Here is a 21304-nt window from a genome sequence, read left to right as displayed (position 1 = left end):
TTTTTTTCTTGTAAATTTGTTTAAGTTACTTGTAGGCTCTGGATATTAGGCCTTTGTCAGATGGATAGACAGCAAAAAATTTCTCCCATTCTGTAGGTTGTCTGTTCACGTTGAAGATAGTTTCTTTTGCCATGCAGAAACTCTTTATTTTAATTAGATTCCATTTGTCAATTTTTGCTTTTGTTGCAATTGCTTCTGGCGTTTTTGTCATGAAAATTTTCCCCATGTCTATGTCCGGAAATGTATTGCCTAGATTTTCTTTAAGGAATTTTAGTTTGGGTTTTACATTTAAGTCTTTAATCTATCTTGAGTTAATTTTTGTATAAGGGGTAAGGAAGTTCCAGTTTCCAGAAATGGATAGCCAGTTCTCCCAGAACCATTTATTAAATAGGGAATCCTTTTCAAGTTGCTTCTTTTTTCAGGTGCACTGTATTTTTCTAAATTTTCACCTTCAATCTTCCAATATTTGTAGACATCGTCTTGTAAAAAATATATCTTATATTCGGATATCTTACTGTATGCTTACTATTTGTTCAACCTACTCTAGTTTGCTTTCTGTTTTTATTTTTTTGTGAACTTCTTTTAGTACACATTAGCATGATTTTTTCACTTATTCCTTTGTTAATTTTGAAGATACACATTCTGGCAATTTAGTTAGGGCTTCCTCTAGGAAACAAACAATTCATTTTGACATAACAAAGTTTAATATTAATTACATTTGCTTTGTGGATATTTTTGATATTGCTTTTGTAATATATTATAATTCTGTTAATTTATCTAAACATCACAAGAAAGTTTGCCATGTTAATACAAACAATGTTCATCTAGATTCATCTACATATTTATTTTCTCCTGTACTATTTACTCCTTCTCACATCGCCAAGCCTCTATCTGGCATGATTTTTCTTTGCCTGAAATAGCACCCTTTACTTTGCTCACTACCTGGTTGATGGCTTCAGTTATACTGTAAATCTCAGCATCACAAAATACACCTTTGTAACAAGCCTACACATGAACTTCCTGTTTCTAAAATAAAAGTTGAAAACAAAAGAAATAAAAAAAATAGAACACAGAATCTGACCCATCATAGTCAAGTATTCAATAAATATTTGTTGAATAAATAAAAAATACAAAAAAAATAAAAGTACCTTGAATATGTCTTTTAGTAAATCTTTGTTTTGTTGAATTTTCTTTATTTTTATATTTGTCGGAAAATAAATTTATTTTATCAGGACTTCTAAAAAATATTTCCAAGGTACAACAAACTCAGGTAGCAGTTATTTTCTTCCAATACTCTACAAATATCATGTAGTTGTTTTGTTTCTTACATTTTATTTTCTATTAAAAGTATCTATTGCTTCCAGTTAGAGCCAAGAAGGAATAAAACCACTGCAGCCATCTCTCCCACCGATCATACCTCAATATGCTAGATAAAATGCAAAAGACAACTATCTGAGAATATTGTATAATAAATAATAGCAAGAACTTTGTAGAAAGAAGTAAAAATTGAATAATGACTAATAAGGCAACCAGGAATTTCCTATTTTTAGTTTGTTTTCCCTTTCTTTTTCTCGCTTCCTTTATTTCCCAGCATGGACTTGAAGTCAAGACAAATTAAGTCATGAACAACAAACAAAAACTCTGAGAGAGCGTATCCTACTGATCAGAGACCTGGGAAGAGGCCCCTATGAGCCAGCAGCTGTGGAAGACATCTCTGTAACTGTTCCTTTGTTTTGGCTCCTGAGCTGACTCTAAGGCCCACTGGCCATGCAGCTGCTGCCATGGAGCCTGGGGCAGCTGGGCCAGTTGGAAACCTGGAGGGAAAATCCACCCTCAATCTAAAGGATCTGGAAAAATTAGTTTCTGTGGCATGAGGGATCCCCATTCTTCTTCTCTCCTTTTCTCATGCTGTTTTCTCCAGTCATGAGGAAATGTGCATCAGTACAGGAAACTAAACTCTGAGAAAAGTCTTGGATTTCTGGACAGAAGACCAAAGAGAGTGATGCTGGGATCCAGTGAGAGTGGGGAACTCCCACCTAGGAGGGAAGGGAAGGAAGCAATATCCCAGTTTTATGTGTGAACTGCAAGAAGCTCTGGGTCCACCCCAAGCAATGCATGTATGGAACACCCAAATGGCAAAGCAAAGGCTTTGAAACTGAACTGCTACCATAGACACTGCACAAAAATCAGACAGAACTGCGTAAATCTAATCATGTTGTTCACCTGCCGGATAGTTTTTGTGGTAGGCCAAAAATGCTCCTCCCAAAATATCCACATCAAAAACCTAGAACTGGATAAAGGATCCTTGCAGATCTACTTCAGTTAAAGATCTTGAAGTCAGGCTGGAATATGTGAGTGGGCCCTGGGACCAATGACAAGTGTTCTCATAAGTGACACACAGAGAAAGAAGCAATGTAACCACAGAAGCACAGGTCTGTGTGATGTGAGCCAGGGAATGCTGGCAGCCACCAGAGACTGGGAGAAACAAGGCTTCTCCACTATAGAGTCCAGAGGGATGTATCCTGCTGGCCTCTGATTTCAGACAAATGGGCCACAGAATTGTGAAAAAATGAATTTTGTTGTTTTAAGTAACCAAGTTTGTGGTAATTTGCTTTGAAATTGTTTTATGAAAGTTTGGAATTTTAGGAAACTAATACAGTTCCCTATTGCTGTGTAACAGAATATCCCAAAACTTTGTGACTTTAACCAAATATTTATTATCTTATAATCTCTATATGTCAAGAGTCCACATGTGGCATAGCTGGGTCTTCATCCCCTGTTTTGTTTTTGTTTTTGTTTTTTGTTTTTGACTTTCTCCCCTACTCTCTAGCCTCTACCCCTGCCCCCACTGACCTGATGCTGTGGGAGAGATCGGCCCTCAAAGAAGTGGTGGTACATGCTGGGCCCAGCCTTCTTGCCCATCCTCACTTTCCAGGGCAGAAAGGGTCCAAGGTTATAAGAAGAAGTAAATAACTTGTCTATAAAGCCTGTGCTTGTGTGATGTGAGATGGAGTGCAGGGTAGGGAACAGCTGGCATGCGTCTCTGGTTGGTACATCTTTGTGTGTTGATCCCTGAGGTGACTGGCGAGTGCTGAGCCCTCAGCATGTGATTAGTGTGATTAGCATGTACTGGATTTCTCAAAAGGCTCTCAAGGGTCATCTGCTATCTCATCTGAAGTCTTGTAAGAAAAGTGTCTGCTTCAGAGCTCACTATGCAACCAATGGACATTGAAGGTGATCCCATAAGGGTATAAATATCAGGAAGTGAAAATCATGGGGGAGCATCTTACTAACCTACCCATCAAAGTCTGATGATTCATATCCCTTATATATTATGCCAAATATATTTACTTATTTCCAAGGTTCCCAAAAACTTCACCCTATTACAACATTGCATATTTTAAAGTCTTCAATTATTTAATATGAAGTAATCATGGAAATAAAAATTGATAACTTTCCGCTAATACTTGTTCCTATAGCTGGTGAAATAATGAATGAAAAAAATTGGTAAATTATTAATTGGAATCAATTAATCTTTCTTACAATTTATAAATTTTACGTTTTAGAATCTACTCAAGTCCACTTTACTTAAAGTAATAGATACTGGGAGTGAATGCTCATCTAAAATAATAGCAAATGCTCATTATTTGAGAGCTGGTTAAGAAATGAACTGAACCCCACCCACCCCACAACAGCATAGCCTCTGCCATGCTTTGCTTTCCAATGTGAAAGCATAGAATTTGAATAAAATGAGTTGAAACCTGTGCCAATACAGCTTAAGACAAGTCCCTAAAGCCTTCACCCTCTTTCTACTAGACATCATTCACTAAATATCAAATATTAACAACTATTGCAAATACTTTGGAGCCACTCTGAATAATGATAAAATACAATTTTACATTGTCACTGTGTGTCTTGGTATTTTTTTAACCATTATGATCAATTATTTCTGGAAGAAGAATTTTTTCCGATAGCAACTATAATTATATAGAATTTTTAAAAACTGGGTACGCAAATCCCAGTCTCATGAGGTTACTTTTAGAAACTAGTGAGCAAAGAGAAAAGAAAATGATCAGTACATTGATCTAATTATTCTAACACAGGTTGTTTTTTGTTTTTTGTTTTTGCTCTCTTTTATCCTTCCCCTGTCTATTCTCCAACTAGTTTACAACAAAATGTAATTCATTATTAAAAAGTTTATATACATATGTATGTCTTATTTCAATAGCACAATTTTTAAACTGTCAAACTTATTATTTTACATGCATTTTAATCCTTTTTTCAGTTTTATTTTATGCCTGATAATCTCTTGAGTGGAATTTCTTTAAATATTTTATCACAATATTTTTATTTCTGCACCTATTATTAACAAACTATTCAAGTCAGACTTACACAAGCCTATACTCTCAGTATACTGGCAAATAAAGAAAAAGTTCTACATCTTTCCATAAGGTATTATTTCCAGTATATCTTTAGAATTAAAAAAAAAAAAAATAAGAGAAGTAGAACTGATATCTAACTATCCTAATCAAAAGTTTTCCTAGCTACTCTTTCTGCCTAATTTATTTCTTTATGTTAATCAACCATATTGTTTCATCAATGCATTGTGCCTTCTCCAAAGTCAATGTGACTTTCACATTTTTTATTGCTATGCCTAACTTTTCAACATTTATGTAGTACTTTCCATATCAGAGTACATTGTAACGTAATGCTTTTGAATGGAAACTGATTACAAGAACAAAAGAACATGTTATTAGAATATAGAAAGAGGAGGTGAAAGAAGAAATACATAACTTTTAATATTCAACAACCATACGGATCTCCCAACAGTTAAAACATTAGTATAGGGGAATCATTTGCTTTCCTAAGTAAGATGGTGAGCACTTAATACAAGGATGACAAGCAAGCAGTCAATTGTGGCTTGTCCCTCCTTAGGCTTACAGAGGGTAGAGACATTTGCATCTTCACTGTTTTGTTGTTGCTGTTGCTTTTAACTAAAGCATTGACTTTTCAAATGCTTGTCAGCTGAAGCACAGCATTCTAACTGAATAGACTATTTGAAGAAATACAACACGACAGTATTCCCAAGATTTTAGGTCAATGCAAATTTGGATTTAGGTAAAGAAAAAAAAAAAAAAAAAAAAAAAAACCTTTGGATTTAAGGTTTAACATTGTGTTCTTTCAAAAACATTTGTCTCACAAATATAAGTTCATAACTTGTTTTTAAGAAACTAATCATTTCTGTAATAAATTCCCTAGCCTCATGAGGTATTTTTCTGTTTTTAACTCTAGAAATATCCATGTAAGTCAGTCGAAGGAGAGGAGACAGTCCCTAGAGAAACACTGCCTTTCTTTTCCATTTTTTTTTCTTTGTTTCTCAGTCATTCTGAAACCTATGCCCTCTTGTGCAACCTCAACTCTAATATGGTGACAACACTGGATTAGCAAGGGCGGGCTGGGAGTGAGCGCAGACTCTTGCCCAAGCTAGGCACACCCATGTCTAGCCTCCTTGTTGAGGGATGACCCTGGGTAAGGCTTTGCATATTTGCACCTATCCTGGAATCACCAAAAAGGAAAAAAGAAAATCTGTTCTTATTCACACTGGAAGCACATTTCCACATGTATCAAATAACCAAAAATTCAAAAGGCAGAGTGACCCAGAGTTTTGAAAATTATCTATAGAAAGAGACATATCATCCACCAAGCGTGAGGAGTAAACTACACAGCCAATTGGAAAACACTTAGCATGGCATGATAAAACTGACCATGCACATATCCTATGACTGTCAACCCTATTCCCAGAGCATCTCATCACCGTATGCATGGCCATTATGATGGCATTGTTTGAAATAGCCATAGACTGGAAACAAGACAGTTGCCTTTATTGGCTAGTGGTCCTCCTGTCGTTTTAGAAAGGTATAGTCGCCACAATCCCTTCTTATGTTTCAAAGCAAAGTCTACTCTGTGTAAGGATACTTGGATCTGAAGGGTCATTTACATAAGAACAATTTTGTGTGTTCACATGCTGGTGACAGAGTTATGTATTTCTGCTTGACCATTTGCATATTAGACTCCCGATCTCCCTTAGGACTTCTGAAATGCCTCAACATGGCATGAACAATTGTGGATCTAGGAGAGAATTAACACAAGGGTATGGATGATGACAAGTACTTTTTCTAAAACAATTATTATTAATGATACCTAGATTCATATTCAGTAAGGTGAGATTTATGGTTTTGTATATTTTGTTAGACTATATTTCTCATAGAAGTATTAATAATAGGGAGAAAGAATTGTTTAGGTTATTAAAGAGTTAAAATAATGCGAAGATAGCTACAATAAAGAGACACAGGAATGTGGAAGGAAGAAACTGTTGTAGTGGAAAGAGAGAAAATGCAGAGAAGCCATTTCTAATAACACAGACCAGGCTCTACCTAACGTGAGATAACAGCAATCTTCTGACTCTTCTGACTGTTTCCTTCAGTCTCTATGCTAACTCTTTCGTCCTAGCCTACTATTCCTCAAACCTTCCTAACTAATTCTAAGATCACTAAAGGTAAACCAATAATGCTGTCTTGAATTCCAGTATTATATTAGTCCAGAATGATTTTACTTAAATATATTTAGCGATTATATGCTAACTACTTGTTTTCATTTGCTTAAGTAATGTAGGGATTTATGATGCTTATTAATGGAAATCTATGCAAATTATTGAACCATAAATTGGGCTAGAACTCTCAATTTTCTTTCAATAAGTATTCCAAAATAGCTTTCATAATGAATGTCTCATTCTTAGAAGAACATTAAACAATTGATGTGAAGTTACATATATAATTGAAGGATTTTATAAAGCCTGATAAACCCTGGCTAGGTATTCCTTGAATCGTCACTTACATTGTGCTTTGTGAGATTTGAAATATTAGTTGCTATTGCTTGTAGCCAGTCAACGCAGTCTTCAGCAGAGAGGCACTGAATAATCCCACTGCAGACCCCATCCACAGCAATGACTTGAAAGGCATTCTGCCTGCAGATGTTCAGAACAAATCAGATCAAAACACACTGTCATTGATCTATTTGAAACTCATAATAGTATCTGTTGAAAAGCTTATCTTTCAAACAATATAAATATCAGCCTCCAAATTCATATTTGGTTACCTGACTTTATAAACATCTCCGTTTTAAATGAAACACTGAAGATAGACCCAAATAACATACAATTTTGATTTAGTAGGAAGCATCTTTAGATTCAGGTAACTATGGAGAAACTTTGACTTCTAAAACATTCAATATGTAAATGAAAGAGAAGCTAAGAAATTTTAGATGCATTCTTTTCCCAGTTTGCTATAATATTATGCATAGTTTACTTATTATTTAGGCTACCTTTGTCTCCTCTTAACATTTGTCAATGCATTTTCTGACTTAGAAAGATCGCAAACACAGGCAATAAAATATTCAGCGTGACATTAAAAAATCACTTGATAACATGAGTGGCAGCACTTTGTCCATTGTTCTCCACCCTCATTCTCAGTCTGTTCATCTTCTCAAAGATGATTTGGAACAAGAGATTCATACCTCCTTTCCAGATCTAAATGATCATGCTCTCCATTTGCATGGATGCTGCAAATTTCATTAACATTAAACTGTTTTCTTAAAATGTTATGATCAGTCTAAGCATTCTGAAAGTATATTACTGACTTTTGTTTTTGTTGTCATAGACAATAAAATGATGCTTTTTAAAATTGTTAACAAAAGTGCGATTGAATTTAAAAGTGTGCCCTATAGTCTCAATGACTTCCTTACTTCCAGATATTTTAATATTTAGGTATAAACTTAATGGACAGGAATATATAAAATCCCAAAATAGATGGAAGCCAGCCAAAGTCTCATGCTTAAGAATTACTTCATTGTGCAACAGGATACACAAACTATATTTCAATTCCAGTCAATTATGAATAGAAAACTTCTGCAATTCAGTATTCAAAATGCTATGTAAAATGTGTAAATTTATATGTTTTCTCCTAACAAACACCTTTCCTGGCTCTTCTACTAGACATTTGTGGATATAAAACATGAGTTTAATTCCCAAACAAAGAAAATCCGATAGAGCATGTCTGGCTTAGGTATCCTGCTAGGTCTATGCCACTCTACCTTCCTGTCTCAGAACTGGGCACATGGTAAGGCCTTGGGCATCCACGACTCTGAGGGTTCAAATTGTCAATATTTTTAGAGAAACTGGTTCTCATATTTTGGGCACAGCACTTTATAATGAAAACAGGGTTGTGCTCAGATATATGTTTTTGTTTTCTTTTAAAAATACATTAAAAGAATTTCAGAAGTATAACTACTGTCCATCTCTTTGAAATAAAGTTAGTTTGATTTTGTGACAGTGTACACATTGAATGAAAATAATGTTATAATTTCACATGATATTTTTAGCCTTCATTCTGATGTTTAACAGCAAGTAAGATGTTTAAAGTATTCAGACAGAAGTTTAACCATCCATAGAAAATGAGAAATAATTGGAGTTTAGTAATACATATTTCTTTCCTCTCACTGGTTGTAACCATTGCTTCATGTACCATAAATTAAAGCATATCTTGATCATATTTGTCTTTTCTGCTTTAAAAGAATAATAGCAGCCAGATATTTTTAGCTAATAAAAGTCAGTACACTTAGATCAAATCTTCAATCTATGTAATTATGGATGCTACATAGTCCCTACATAGAATAATTGAGGGGCTGATCTTTTATGAAACTAGACTTGTAAGTTAATACATATCAATTTTTACATTCTGTTTCAACTTTTCAAATATGGAAACTCTTTTATGAACATAAGTGAAACACTTGAACAGTTTATTTGATTACATGTGACCACTGATAGAATAAGTTGATCATAAAAATTAGTTATCTGGGGCCTCTATTACTAAGTAAAGAAGGTTATTAGTAAACTAGCTCACTTAGTTGTGCCTCAATTTCATCTAAAGTGAGAAGAATTTACTGTACAGATTTAACAAGTATTTTCTGAATAATTGGTGGATCTAAATACTTTAATATATGGATGAAGTTCTATGTATAATATTTCCCTGAATAATCCATCAATATGGTCTTGATTGCAATATTTCAGTGTTAAAAGAAAACGTACCCACATAGAATTATTGTCTCATCAAGCACTAGGGAAAAACTGCAGTGCTTTTGTTTTTATTTGTAGCTTTTAGAAAATGTAATTCTAGATAAACAATAAGAGTTAATATTTATTATGGAATCAATAGACTCCATTATCCATTAACTTAGCATTGTGAGACATTAAACTTTTACAGCATTAACAGTAACCTTATGGATACCCAGACAAAATTATGTGTCTTAGTCTTAGTTGTATATATAAATACACACACACACACACACACACACACACACACACACAAATTACATCACTGAAGAGTTAGTCTGAAGTTTTTTGTTCAGGCTTATTTTTCCTCTGTCCATTTATACAGTTTTCTAAAGATTCTTGGTAACTCTTCTGGTAGTAAAAAGTATCTTCAAATGTTGCTCAATTTCAAAGTAGGTTTATTCATTTAAAATACAAATTTAGTCTTCCTTGAATTAAAAGTATACTGCTCACTATACAAATTCATGAATAATTTTCAACCTAACATAAGCGATCAAATAAATATACATCATTTCTAATTAATACAGTTTGTGATTCCTGTTTTGATTCATTGTTGATTTTACCCCACAAGAGGACATGTACTTTTATGCCACAGAGACTAAAATGTAAAAGTTTGGAATAGCTGGAATGAGCATGAGTTCTGGGAGCTCACCATGGAAAAACAGGCAGACTCAGAATGAGGTGGGCTTAAAGTCTGCAAGGAACCACTGCAGAGCTCCACATAGAGGACCACAATGGCTAGATTTGTGTGGCTTGGGTGGTCCTGTTAGACCACCAAGGGAAGGACCATCACTGGTAAAACTTGAGGTGATACGAAACTGAAATAAACCTATATTAGTGAGAGTGAAGATGAAGCAACTTAGTTCACTTAGTTGTCCCTCAATTTCCCCTAAAACATGAGAACGATTTACAGATTTAACAAGGATCTCGGTACTTTCACATACAGTTGAAGTTCTATGTATAATTTCCCCCTTAAAGGCATTAGAAATGATGTGATTCAATAACTGCTTTTTTAAATGAATTATGAAGGAGTGAGTAGAATCAAAACTACTCCACCATGCTGGGCTAAGCAGTGAAATGGCTTGGCTGGGGCAGGTAAGGGAAAGCAAAACTTTTAAAGAGGAGATAATGAATCCAAAAGAAAATGTTCAAAGCATGAAAAGCATAGTATATTCAGATAAATATGGATTGTCTGGCACATTGTGTGTGGATCTCATGAAGTTGGTGATTAGACAAGGCAAAATCAGTGATAATTCACATATCTTGCTGCAACTTGATCCTGAGGGGTAGGGGAGCCAGTGGAGACATTAAAGCACTGGAGGAAAAGGGTCATGCTTATATTTTAGAAATATCTCTCTGTGGGGTGAAGGATATGGAAAAAAAGTGAGAATAAAGTCTGAGGGATATGAGAAGGGTATTGCAATACACAAAAGGAACTATGAGAAAAATCAGTCTCACAGAGTGTCCCTGTGTGAAGACGGAACATTGACTCATTTACTTGATTTCATTATCACTTAATTGGTGGGAGGATGCTATTCAAGGCAAGGAAGAAATAAGAAGAGGCCCCTCGGGTTTGTGCTTGTAGCATTTTACCCTGTCTTATTGAGTGTAATCCACACACAGCAGGCCTGAGTTGTTTCTTCCCTGTGTGCATTACCTTAGTTCACTGCTGTGTTTTCTCTTTAATTTTTCAGGCATAAAACCTAAGCTGTTTAGGTACATCAGGAGCTTTTTCAAATTATTTTTTGTGACTTATTTTCCAGACCTTAAATTCACTAGATGTTTCATGAGTTGAAACCACATAACTCATTATTCCCTAAAGAAGTCCTGCACTTTATGCAACAGTGTCTTTCTCCCTGGTACTCTGTGTGAAATGCTCATCTATGCTCCTTCAACATCTCCAAGGTCCTTGCAAGTCAGTTAACACCGGGAAACTCTCTGACCCGCAGTTCCTCTAGTCATGAAATGAAGAAGGCAACACATATTCTGCACACCTCAGGCTGTATTTTGAAGGCTATAGACTGGACTCCTTAAGAACTGAAAAATCTGTTAAAAATACCAGTTGTGTTATTTCTGCCTGTCAAAATCCATTTCAAATTTTAAGAAGTTAACTCAGGTGTCATCTATTCCATGATATTTTCTATAAGCCTTGTATTTGGAATGAATCTCTTCCACTTTAGTTACCCTAGACTTCCTGATTCCTTTATTGCAACATTTGTTCTCTGTGGTATTAAACATGTTTGTGTAACTGCTAAATCCTGTTCGATCTTACTAAGCTGCTAGCTCCTTGAAGGAAAAGCCATATATGCTATTTTATACCTCTCATAGCATTAGCACAGTGCTCAGAGACTTAAATCTGTAAGTAAGGAACAAAAACAAACAAGTCCATCTCCATTTTACTTTCACAATCCACTGCTTTTGCTAACTTGATATCTAGTGTTGTCCAAGACAGCTCCACTGTCAGACTTGAACTCTCACATTTCTGTTCTTTAACTATAACCTCTTTGTTTCCATTACCACCAAATTACCCTATTATTTTTCTGATCTTTCTTAGCCCTTCTAGTTACCCTAGTTCATATATCTATTCAGGATCTAGCTGCATTGCCTAGACTGAGCTTCCTGTTCATCCATGAAAATTATGTGTTAATTTTTCACTTTAGAATTTCCTATCACTGTGACCTCCAGTCACTCTAATCTTACTACTTCCCAGCCCTCAGTAACTCCAATTTAACTAAATGAATATCCTTTTCTTCCTGGCATGGCAGGATTCCCTACCAAAAGTAATAAATTGTGCAAAGAAGCCCCAGTACAATTGATCTCTGGGACCCCAAGATCCTTAGTTGTTCTTGTCTACTTTGCTACCTTTCTCCCCTCATGGGAGCAGGTATTACATATGCAGATGCTTACTTGAACGTCATTTTATTTATCTCTTCCTGGATCATCCTAGTCATATAATAGCTATTCCATAATTTCTCTGTCCTTCTATTCCTGAATTCTGCCATTTCTAGGGCATTTGAAGCAGAAGGCATTGTCATGCAAATTTTGAATATCTCATCACATCAGCAGAAGCACTACGTTATATACCTTTAACCTATATTTGCTTAAAATATATGGGCTTCAAAAATACATATTCTATCATTTGATCAAATGTAATTTTTTATTCTGTGACTAAAGCCTAACAGAATACATATACTTCTTCAAGGATTATTTCTTTTTGTTTTGTTTTTCTTTTTCAGTTTTCCAGAGATATTCAAGCACCCTGGAATACTGCTTTCCTCTGACTATGGCAAAATTAAAATTACTATTAAGTAATAGACTCATATCATTAAGTGTGTTATAATAAACTGTAAAAAATGAAACAAATAATGACTCTTTGGCAAGATAATTTGCCCTAGATTGAAAGAACTATACAAAATTGATCTAGCATTTTTCAAAGGAAGTGTGGACTTTTCCAAAGAGAGTTATATATTTTAAGGGGATTATGACAGTTTCTTTTTTAATCCCCTACATAATTGTGTAAGAACAAGTGAAGAGGTTTATGCCAGAGGAAGGAATATTTGCATGACTTATGGAGAGGGTCTTAATGGTATTTAGTTGATGTTTTCTAAACATTATTTATTGTTCCTGAGTTACATAGAGACCAGTCCTTGTGGACCTCCTGACCAATATGTGAAAGGGGAATGAAATCAGTCCAAATTCTGTATCCACTTTTGAGAACCACATGTCACATCAGGATGATGAAACTGAAGGGCAACTGCCGCATCAGACGTGGGTGCTGTTTCTGTTTATGAGCACATTTGCCATTGCGTCTTCCTTCTCTACCAGGCACGGTGGCTCATGCCTGTAATCCCAGAACTTTGGGATGCCTAGGCAGAAAGATCACTTGAGGTCATGAGTTTGAGACCAGCCTGGCCAACATGGCAAAAACCCATCTCTAATAAAAAATACAAAAATTAGCTGGGCATGGTTCTGGGAGCCTGTAATCCCAGCTACTCAGGAGGCTGAGACAGGAGAATCGCTTAAACCCGGGAGGCAGAGGTTGCAGTGAGCCGAAATAGCGCCACTGCACTCCAGCCTGGGTGACAGAGTGAGACTCTGCTTCAAAAAAAAAAAAAAAAAAGTGAGTCTTCCTTCTCAATTAGTAACGCACGCCATGGAATGCTTAAATGTTATATTCCCCTTTCTCCCTCATCACATTTTTAGGAATATACTCTTACACGTTGTGCCCCTTTCTCTACTGTCATTATCTTTCTTCTTATAAACTATTTTTTTATTAATTCACGTCTACAATTATTCTACCCAAAGTCACCCCCAAATTAATCACTATTCCTCAGTTCTTTCAGTATTTCTTTTCTGTAGTTGCTACAATCAACTGTTTCTTCTCCTTAAAACCCTGATTGAAATAACTTCTATGACATCCTTACGTCATAGTTTTTTTTATGCCTAACTACTTTTTTCTGTTTCACACATTCACCGATTGTGCTTCCTCCTCAGATCCCCTAAAATATACATTCCTGAAGCTTCCCCTTCTTCAATGACCAGCCATGAATTCAGTATTTACTATAAGCCAGATACATATTTGGCTTTATTGTTAGAGACCCATTTGCTAAGATTGTTGTGTTATTAAAAGCACAATTTTTATAACCACTAAACTTGCCTACTGTTTAGATACTAAACTTCATCCACCAGTGTCAAACCTGTCACCATCTGAAACGTCTTCATCTAAGGTAAACAGTGTGCGCACTCTGGGAGAAAACTAGAAATTCTACTGTCATTTGAGAACTTTTAAAGTCCAAAAGCCTACTTTCAATATTATTGATTTTCATAGTGTTTAAAAAGCATGCAGTAGATGATAATTCTACCTAAGGAAAAAACTAAGACATGAAAGTTTTTCATTAACATTCATTTAATAAATATTTATTGAGTGCTTTCAGTCATAAAGTATGCTAAACACTGAGAGTACGCCTCAAAATTATACTCTCAAATTCAAATATATATATATAATATGTATATAATATTATATAAACTGACGTGCACATATTTATATGCTCATTTTGCACATAAATAAAATAAAGCTTCAAGAGACTAAAAGAACAGCCAGTTTTAACAATCTTTAACTCTTATTCTAATACCCTTGACATTGCCATGTTATATTATACTTCAAAATTTAAAGCAGATATTTATATCTGAATCAGGGTCATTATATTATATTAAATGTAAACTGTGTTATTACTGATAAAATATCATGCTTGATAAAAATATCATAATAAAATATCACTGATAAAATATCATGACTGACAAAAATATCAAAACATGATAAAAATGTCATGCTTTAATGTATATATATAGTAGTACATGACTGTAGCACAACTTGATGGCAATTAAATATGACAGGTTAAAATCACTGAAGTTAAAATCATGAGCTATGGTAAAAAAGCCACCAAGAAATAATATGCTAAGTTTGAGCCAAGCTAAATAATTTTATTTATTTGTAATCATGGGCAGCGCTATTCATAATAGTCAAAATGTGAAATCAACCTAAGTGTCTATCAGTGGATGAAAGGCTAAAGAAGTGTAGTATACACATATTACATTCATATATACATATACATATATATGCAATAGTATATTATTCATCTATGAATCTAGTGTAAATCACTTATTTATCTTTTCTTGCCCGCTGATCCCTCACTGAATCTACTACTACTAGTCCGTGAGCTTTTTCAGAGAAAGAATCAAACGCAATGTCTCCCACTTACAGATATTAAATCAATATTGATTGAGTGAATGAGTAAACAATAAATTAGCTCTTGAATGTGAACCTCTATGAAATCCATTCTGAATAGTGCTATGTTTGTAACTGCTTGTTGCTGTCATGTGTATTGAGTATAATTAATTCAGCTGATGAAGCTGTTGATGTGCTGAATGCCATAAAAATGAAAATGTAAGGAGTCATCTGGACCCATTCAGACAATTCCTTTCTTGTCAGAAATTTCTCTAGCTAAATGTCTTCAAATAATGTAACTGCATTTTAAATAAAAAAGAAAATAAATGTACACTGTTAAAAAATATGCATTCTGTTAATAGAAACATTAAGAGAGTTCTTAAGGCAGAAAGAAAATAGAACCAAAAGAAAGAAATGAGAAGAAAGATTAAAAGTAGAATATGTTTGAATAGTTACATGAAAGCAATAATATATTTTGAAGTATCTAACTTACATTTTTTAAGTATATCAAAAATATGCTCAAACAGAAAAAAAAAGAATTAAAGTGTCTTAAAGTTCCAACAGTTTCTGAAATTGATATAAATTGTGTTAAACTGTAATAGTTATACATATAAGGCTCTATATACATGATAATGTTTAGGCAATAACTTAAAACAATAACAAAAAGATGAATATATGAAAATTGAATAGAGGCAGTATTAAATAATAAACATCTCTAATTATTACAAGAGGTAAGGAAATAAAACAGCACAAAAATTCGTGTGTTGAGCAAAAGGACTTTGAGATACATGTACATCTCAACAGTATAAAATCTAACAAATCAGTTTCAAAATGGGCAAAAGACATAAACAGACTCTTTAGCAAGAAAGAAATACTGATGGTGAGTAAGTACATAAAAAGATACTCAATGTCATTATAATATACAAATCAAGGCCACTGGGACATGTCACTACATACCCATTAAAGTGGTTCAGTAAAGCAACAACACTAAATGCTGTCAGAGATGTGGAGAAACAATCATTCCTACATTGTTGGTGGGAGTGTAAAATTGGACAATCACTCTACAGAGTAATTTGACTGCTTCTTAAAAGACTAAAATACTATTATAATAAAACCGATTCATTGCACTTTTCAGCGTTTATCAGAAGAAATGGAAATGTATGCTCCCAAAAGATCTATATACAAATATTCATAGCATCCTTATTTAGAATAGTCAAAAACTGGAAGCAACCTAGATGTTTTGCCAAGGTTGAATTTTTTAAATGTACTACATCTATACCATAGGATATCACTCAGAAATGAAAAGGAATGAACAACTGAAAAAATAAAACTACTTGGAAGAATCTCCAGGAAATTATCTTGTGGGAGAAAACAACAATAACAACAGCAACAACAACAAAACAGACACCTAGACCAACGGAGCAGAATAGAGAACCCAGAAATCAATTCTCTCATTTACAGCCAACTCAGATTCAACAAAGGTGGCAAGATTGGAGAAAGGGCAGTCTCTTCAATAAATGTTCCTGGGAAAACTGAAGATCCATATGCAGAAGAATGAAACTAGAGCCCTATCCCTCACCATACAGAAAAATAAAATCAAATGGATTAAATACTTAAATCAAAGGCCTGAAACTATGAAACTGCTGGAAGAAGACTCTGGGGAAATGCTCTGGGATATTACTCTGGGTAAGATGTTTTGTGTAAGACCACAAAAGCACAGCCAAAGCAAAAATAGACAAATGTTATTACATCAAATAAAAAAGCTTTTGCACCACAAGAGAAAAAATAAAGTGAGAGACAACCTACAGAATGGGAAAAAGTATTTTCAAAGGACCCATCTGACAAAGAATTACTGAACAGAATATATAAGGCACTCAAACAACTCAATAACAATAAAAAGAATCTGATTTAAAAATGGGCAAAAGAGTTGGACATTTCTCAAAGAAGACATACGTATGGTCAACACATATATGAAAAACTGCTCAACATCACTAATCATCACAGACATGCAAATAAAGTGCAATTCATTCAGCTGATGAAGCTGTTGATTAGATATCTCACCCCAGTTAAAACGGCTTATACATGAAAGACAGGCAATAACAACTGCTGGTGAGGATGTGGAGAAAGAGGAACCCTTATACATGGTTGGTGAAAATGTAAATTAGAACACTTCACTACTTCAGAACAGTATGGAGGTTTTCAGTTCTCAAAAAACTGAAAATAAGACTATCACACAGTCCAGCAATTTCAGTAGTGGGTATATATTTTAAAAGAAGGAAATCAATATGTTGAAAAGATGTCTGTGCTCCTATGTTTATTGCAACAATATTCATAATAGCCAAAATGTGAAATCAACCTAAGTGTCTATCAGTGGATGAATGGCTAAAGAAAGTGTAGTATACTTTTGGGTCAGGCACAGTGGCTTACGCCTTTGATCCCAGTACTTTAGGAGACCGAGACGAGTGGATCATTTGAGATCAGAAATTCCAGACCAGGCTAGCCAACATGATGAAACACCATTTTTACTAAAAATACAAAAAAGTAGCTGGGCATGGTGGGGTGCTACTTTAATACCAGCTACTCGGGAAGCTGAATCAGAAGAACTGCTTGAACCCAGGGGGCGGAGGTTGCAGTGAGCCAAGATTGTGCCACTGCACTCCTGCCTGGGCAACAAGAGAGAAACTCTATCTCAAAAAAAAAAAAAAAAGAAAGTGTAGTATACATATACTATCTATCTATCTATGCAATAAAATATTATTCATCCATTAAAAAAAATGAAACTCTGTTATTTGCAGCAACATGGATAGAACTAGAGGTCATTATACTGAGCGAAATAATCCAGGTACAAAAAGATAAGTATTCCATCTTCTCACTCATATTTAAGTGAGAGCTAAAAGAGTTGATCTCATTAAGATAGATAGTAGATTGTTTGTTACCAGAGTCTAGAAAAGTTAGAAGGGAGAGAGAATGAAGAGAAGTTGATTGATGAATACAAATATATAGTTTAATATAAGAAATAGGACCTTGTATTAAGTAGTTTAGTAAGGTGACTATAGTTTATAATAATCTATTGTATATTTTTTTAAATAGCTAATAAAGAAGGATTTGAATAGTTCTCATATAAAGAAAAGACAAATATGAAGATGATGGATATTTTAAGTATCCATTTTTTACTCAATTTTTACAAATTCTATGAATGTACTAAATGATCACATGTATTCTAAAACTATGCATCTATCATGCATCAAAAAATTGAATTAAATAAGGTTATATAGTATCATATATAATGTTCTCAATAAGGTGAAATAACAGAGGCGAAGAACAGGTTATTAGTTGTCAGAGATTAGAACTATGGTGAGGGAGGAGGGTAGGAGGGATGCTGGTGTAGTTATGGAGGAACTACAGGAGAATGCCTGCAATGATGGAACTGTTCATACAAAACTTGGCTGCATTGGTGGATGCAGGAACATGCATATGTGATAATATTTCAAAGAAATAAACACACACACAAACACACACACACACACACACACGTAAAATCTGTGTGGTGAATTTTGTCAAGTTAATTCCCTGGTTGGGATATTGTATTATTGTTTTGCAACGTGATACCATTTGAGATAATAAGCAAAGAGTAAATGAAAATAGTATTTCCCACAAGTGCATGTTAATATACATTTTTTTTAAAATAAAAGGTTTAATCATAAAAAGCTAGGATTTTCAATAGAAAAAAATAAGATGGTATATTCAAAATATATCTGTGATTACATTAAAAGTAACTAGACTAATTTGATTTAATGACCAAGTTTGTTACTTTGGATTAAAAACAAAAAAGAATATTCCAAATATATGTATAATATATAGATGTGTATATATACATATATATTTAATGCAGAAGGGGCACATTTTATACAGTAAGACTAAGAAAAGTTTAAATAATAGGATAGAATAATATATAAGTAGGTATTAATAAATAGAAATCTGTTTTTTATTTATCCTAATATAGATAGAGTTAAAGGTGGGAAACATTTCCAAAGGTATAGGACATGCCATAATTATCAGGCACCATATAACTGGAATTTATAAAAATTATAAATCTACTTGTATCTGACAACATAATTAAGTATATACAGCAAACACTGACTCAACAATATAGAGAAACACAGATCTAGTATCATAGTGGGACACTTTACCATGTTCATGTAAAACCTAATACAATAAACTGAAAAAAAAATCATGACTGATGCAGAGGATCAGAGCCTCTAATGAACACATATGACCTAGTTGAAATATGTACAACACAGCACTAAGAAAATTACAATACTCATCCTTTATAAATACATATAAAACATTTCCCAAAATAACATATATGCTGAGTAAAATCAAGCCTCAACAATTATCAAAGGATTGAAATCATCTAGCATGAAATTATACTAAATAGAAATAGCAAAAGGATAATTAGAAAATCCACAAATATTTTGAAATTTTATGATACACTTTTAAATAGTCCATAGGTCAAAGAAGTAATTATAACAAAAATAAAACATTATCAAATGAATTTTTTAAAATATATGAATATCAGTACTTGTGGATTTCCTATTCTGGCCAAGACAAAGTGGCCTCATTCTTATCAGATGCTTCCTGATGCAACTAAAGAACTTCACACATAACATGACAAAAGTATGGGAAGCCCCTGTGAGGTGAACAGGTAAGCATGAATGACTAGGGACTTCAAACTCAGGGATTTAAAAAAAGTGCTAAGTCCCCTGGCTTTTCCTCCTGCATGTCCTAGACATGACCCTCTGAGTCCTCCAATCTGAATGGCTAACAGCAAGATTTTTAAAAACATAAAGCCTCCAATGGAAACCTGTTACTCTAAAGGACTAGAGAATGGGTACACTAAAAACCAAACAAAACCTTTTGGCAATACCTGCCCAAATTCAGTCAAATACTAATGGATACATTGTCTCCCTGTTCACAAGGTTTCCAGCAGGGCTTAGCAGGAGGCTGGTCTTCCATCCTACACCTTAAAGAAGCAGGCTCCAATTTCCCTGCCAGAGTAGCATCAGTGGGGTGTCCTGGACAGCTGAACCTTCATACTCACCTGCAGCAATCAGACTAAATGGGCTTGTGGGAGATGATACAAGTAAGTACTGTGCCTCCCCTTCCATGGTGACAAGTGTGGCCCAGCAAGGAGCTGAGTCTCTCCCACTATTATCACCATAGTGGAATGAGGTGGTGCTTGGTGGAGCTTAGTTGCCCTCTCCTATCCGTCCACCTCCTTCCTTATGTCAGTAGAATTCTGTGGGGAGCTGAGCTTCTACCTCCGACCTTTAGTAACCAAGAAATATGAATGACCCTGTCCATCTACCTTTCCAGCTGTCAGCATGGTGCAGTAGGAAACAACATATACACCCACCCGGTCCTCACAGCAAACAGATTGCCTGCTGAAAACAACAAGAAGAAGAACAAGAACAAGAACAACAAAACCTAGATTAAATAGGAACTTGAGTCTCAACATTTAATATCCAAAGTCTAGAATGATTTTGTTAAATCACTTGTCACATCAATATCCAGGAAAATCACAAGTTGAATGAGAAAATAACTAATGATACTAACAATGAAATGAATGAGATATTGAAATTATCTCACAAAGATTTTACAGTAACCATCATAAAAATGCTTCAACAAGCAATTAGAAGTTTTCTTGAAACAAATAAAAATATTTTTAAAAACTTCAAAAAAGAAGTTATTTTTAAAAGAACAAACTAGAACTGAAAAAATAAATCAACAAAAACTAAAATGCCGAGTAGGCTGAAGAGCAGAGTTAAATGACAGGAAATAGAATTTGAAAACATAAATACAGATCAATAAACTTTTCCCAAACTGTGTAACAGAAAGAAAACAGATTCTTAAAAAGTTTGTCAGTGATTTGCGGGACAATAATAAAAGGGTTAATATTTGCATCAACAGAGATTCAGAGCGAGAGAATGCAAAGTGCAGCTAACCAAGTGTTTGAAGGAATAAAAGTCAAAACTTCCCTAATTTGGTGAAAGTCATAATCATACAGATTTAAGAAGCAGAATAAAGCCCATTTATGAGAAACTTAAAGAAATATATGCCAACATACTTCATAATTAGTCTTCTGGAACTGAAAAAAAAGAAAAAGTCTTGAAAGCAGACCGAGAGAAAGAACATTTTACTTATAGGGGACACCGATTTGAATGACAGTAAACATTAATGCCTAACATATTTTAGCTTCTGAAAGAAAAGAACTGTCAACTCCAAAGTCTGTATCCACTAAGATAAATGAAAACTAAGGGAATTAAATGCTAGCAAATCTACCTTTAAAGAATGCCTAAAAAAATTAAGCAGAAAGGAAGCGATAAAAGAGGCTTTGAAATTCAGAAAGATCA

General features: G+C 34.3%; 1 protein-coding gene across 3 annotated transcripts in view; it reads right to left on the bottom strand.

Moving 5' to 3' along the window:
* SNTG1 (syntrophin gamma 1) overlaps positions 1 to 21304 on the bottom strand; it is an 868962-nt gene that overhangs the window by 229479 nt on the left and 618179 nt on the right. For all 3 annotated transcript variants that reach the window (XM_023190587.1, XM_023190588.1, XM_023190589.1), the window contains one exon: positions 6895 to 7024. In XM_023190587.1, coding sequence (XP_023046355.1) covers positions 6895 to 7024 — 130 coding nt within the window. The remainder of the gene's footprint in view (positions 1 to 6894; positions 7025 to 21304) is intronic.

The sequence above is a fragment of the Piliocolobus tephrosceles genome, chromosome 7, assembly GCF_002776525.5.
Source record: "Piliocolobus tephrosceles isolate RC106 chromosome 7, ASM277652v3, whole genome shotgun sequence".
Taxonomy (NCBI): domain Eukaryota; kingdom Metazoa; phylum Chordata; class Mammalia; order Primates; family Cercopithecidae; genus Piliocolobus; species Piliocolobus tephrosceles.
The sequence above is the reverse complement of the archived record's forward strand: the minus strand, read 5'-3'. Positions and strand labels throughout refer to the sequence as shown.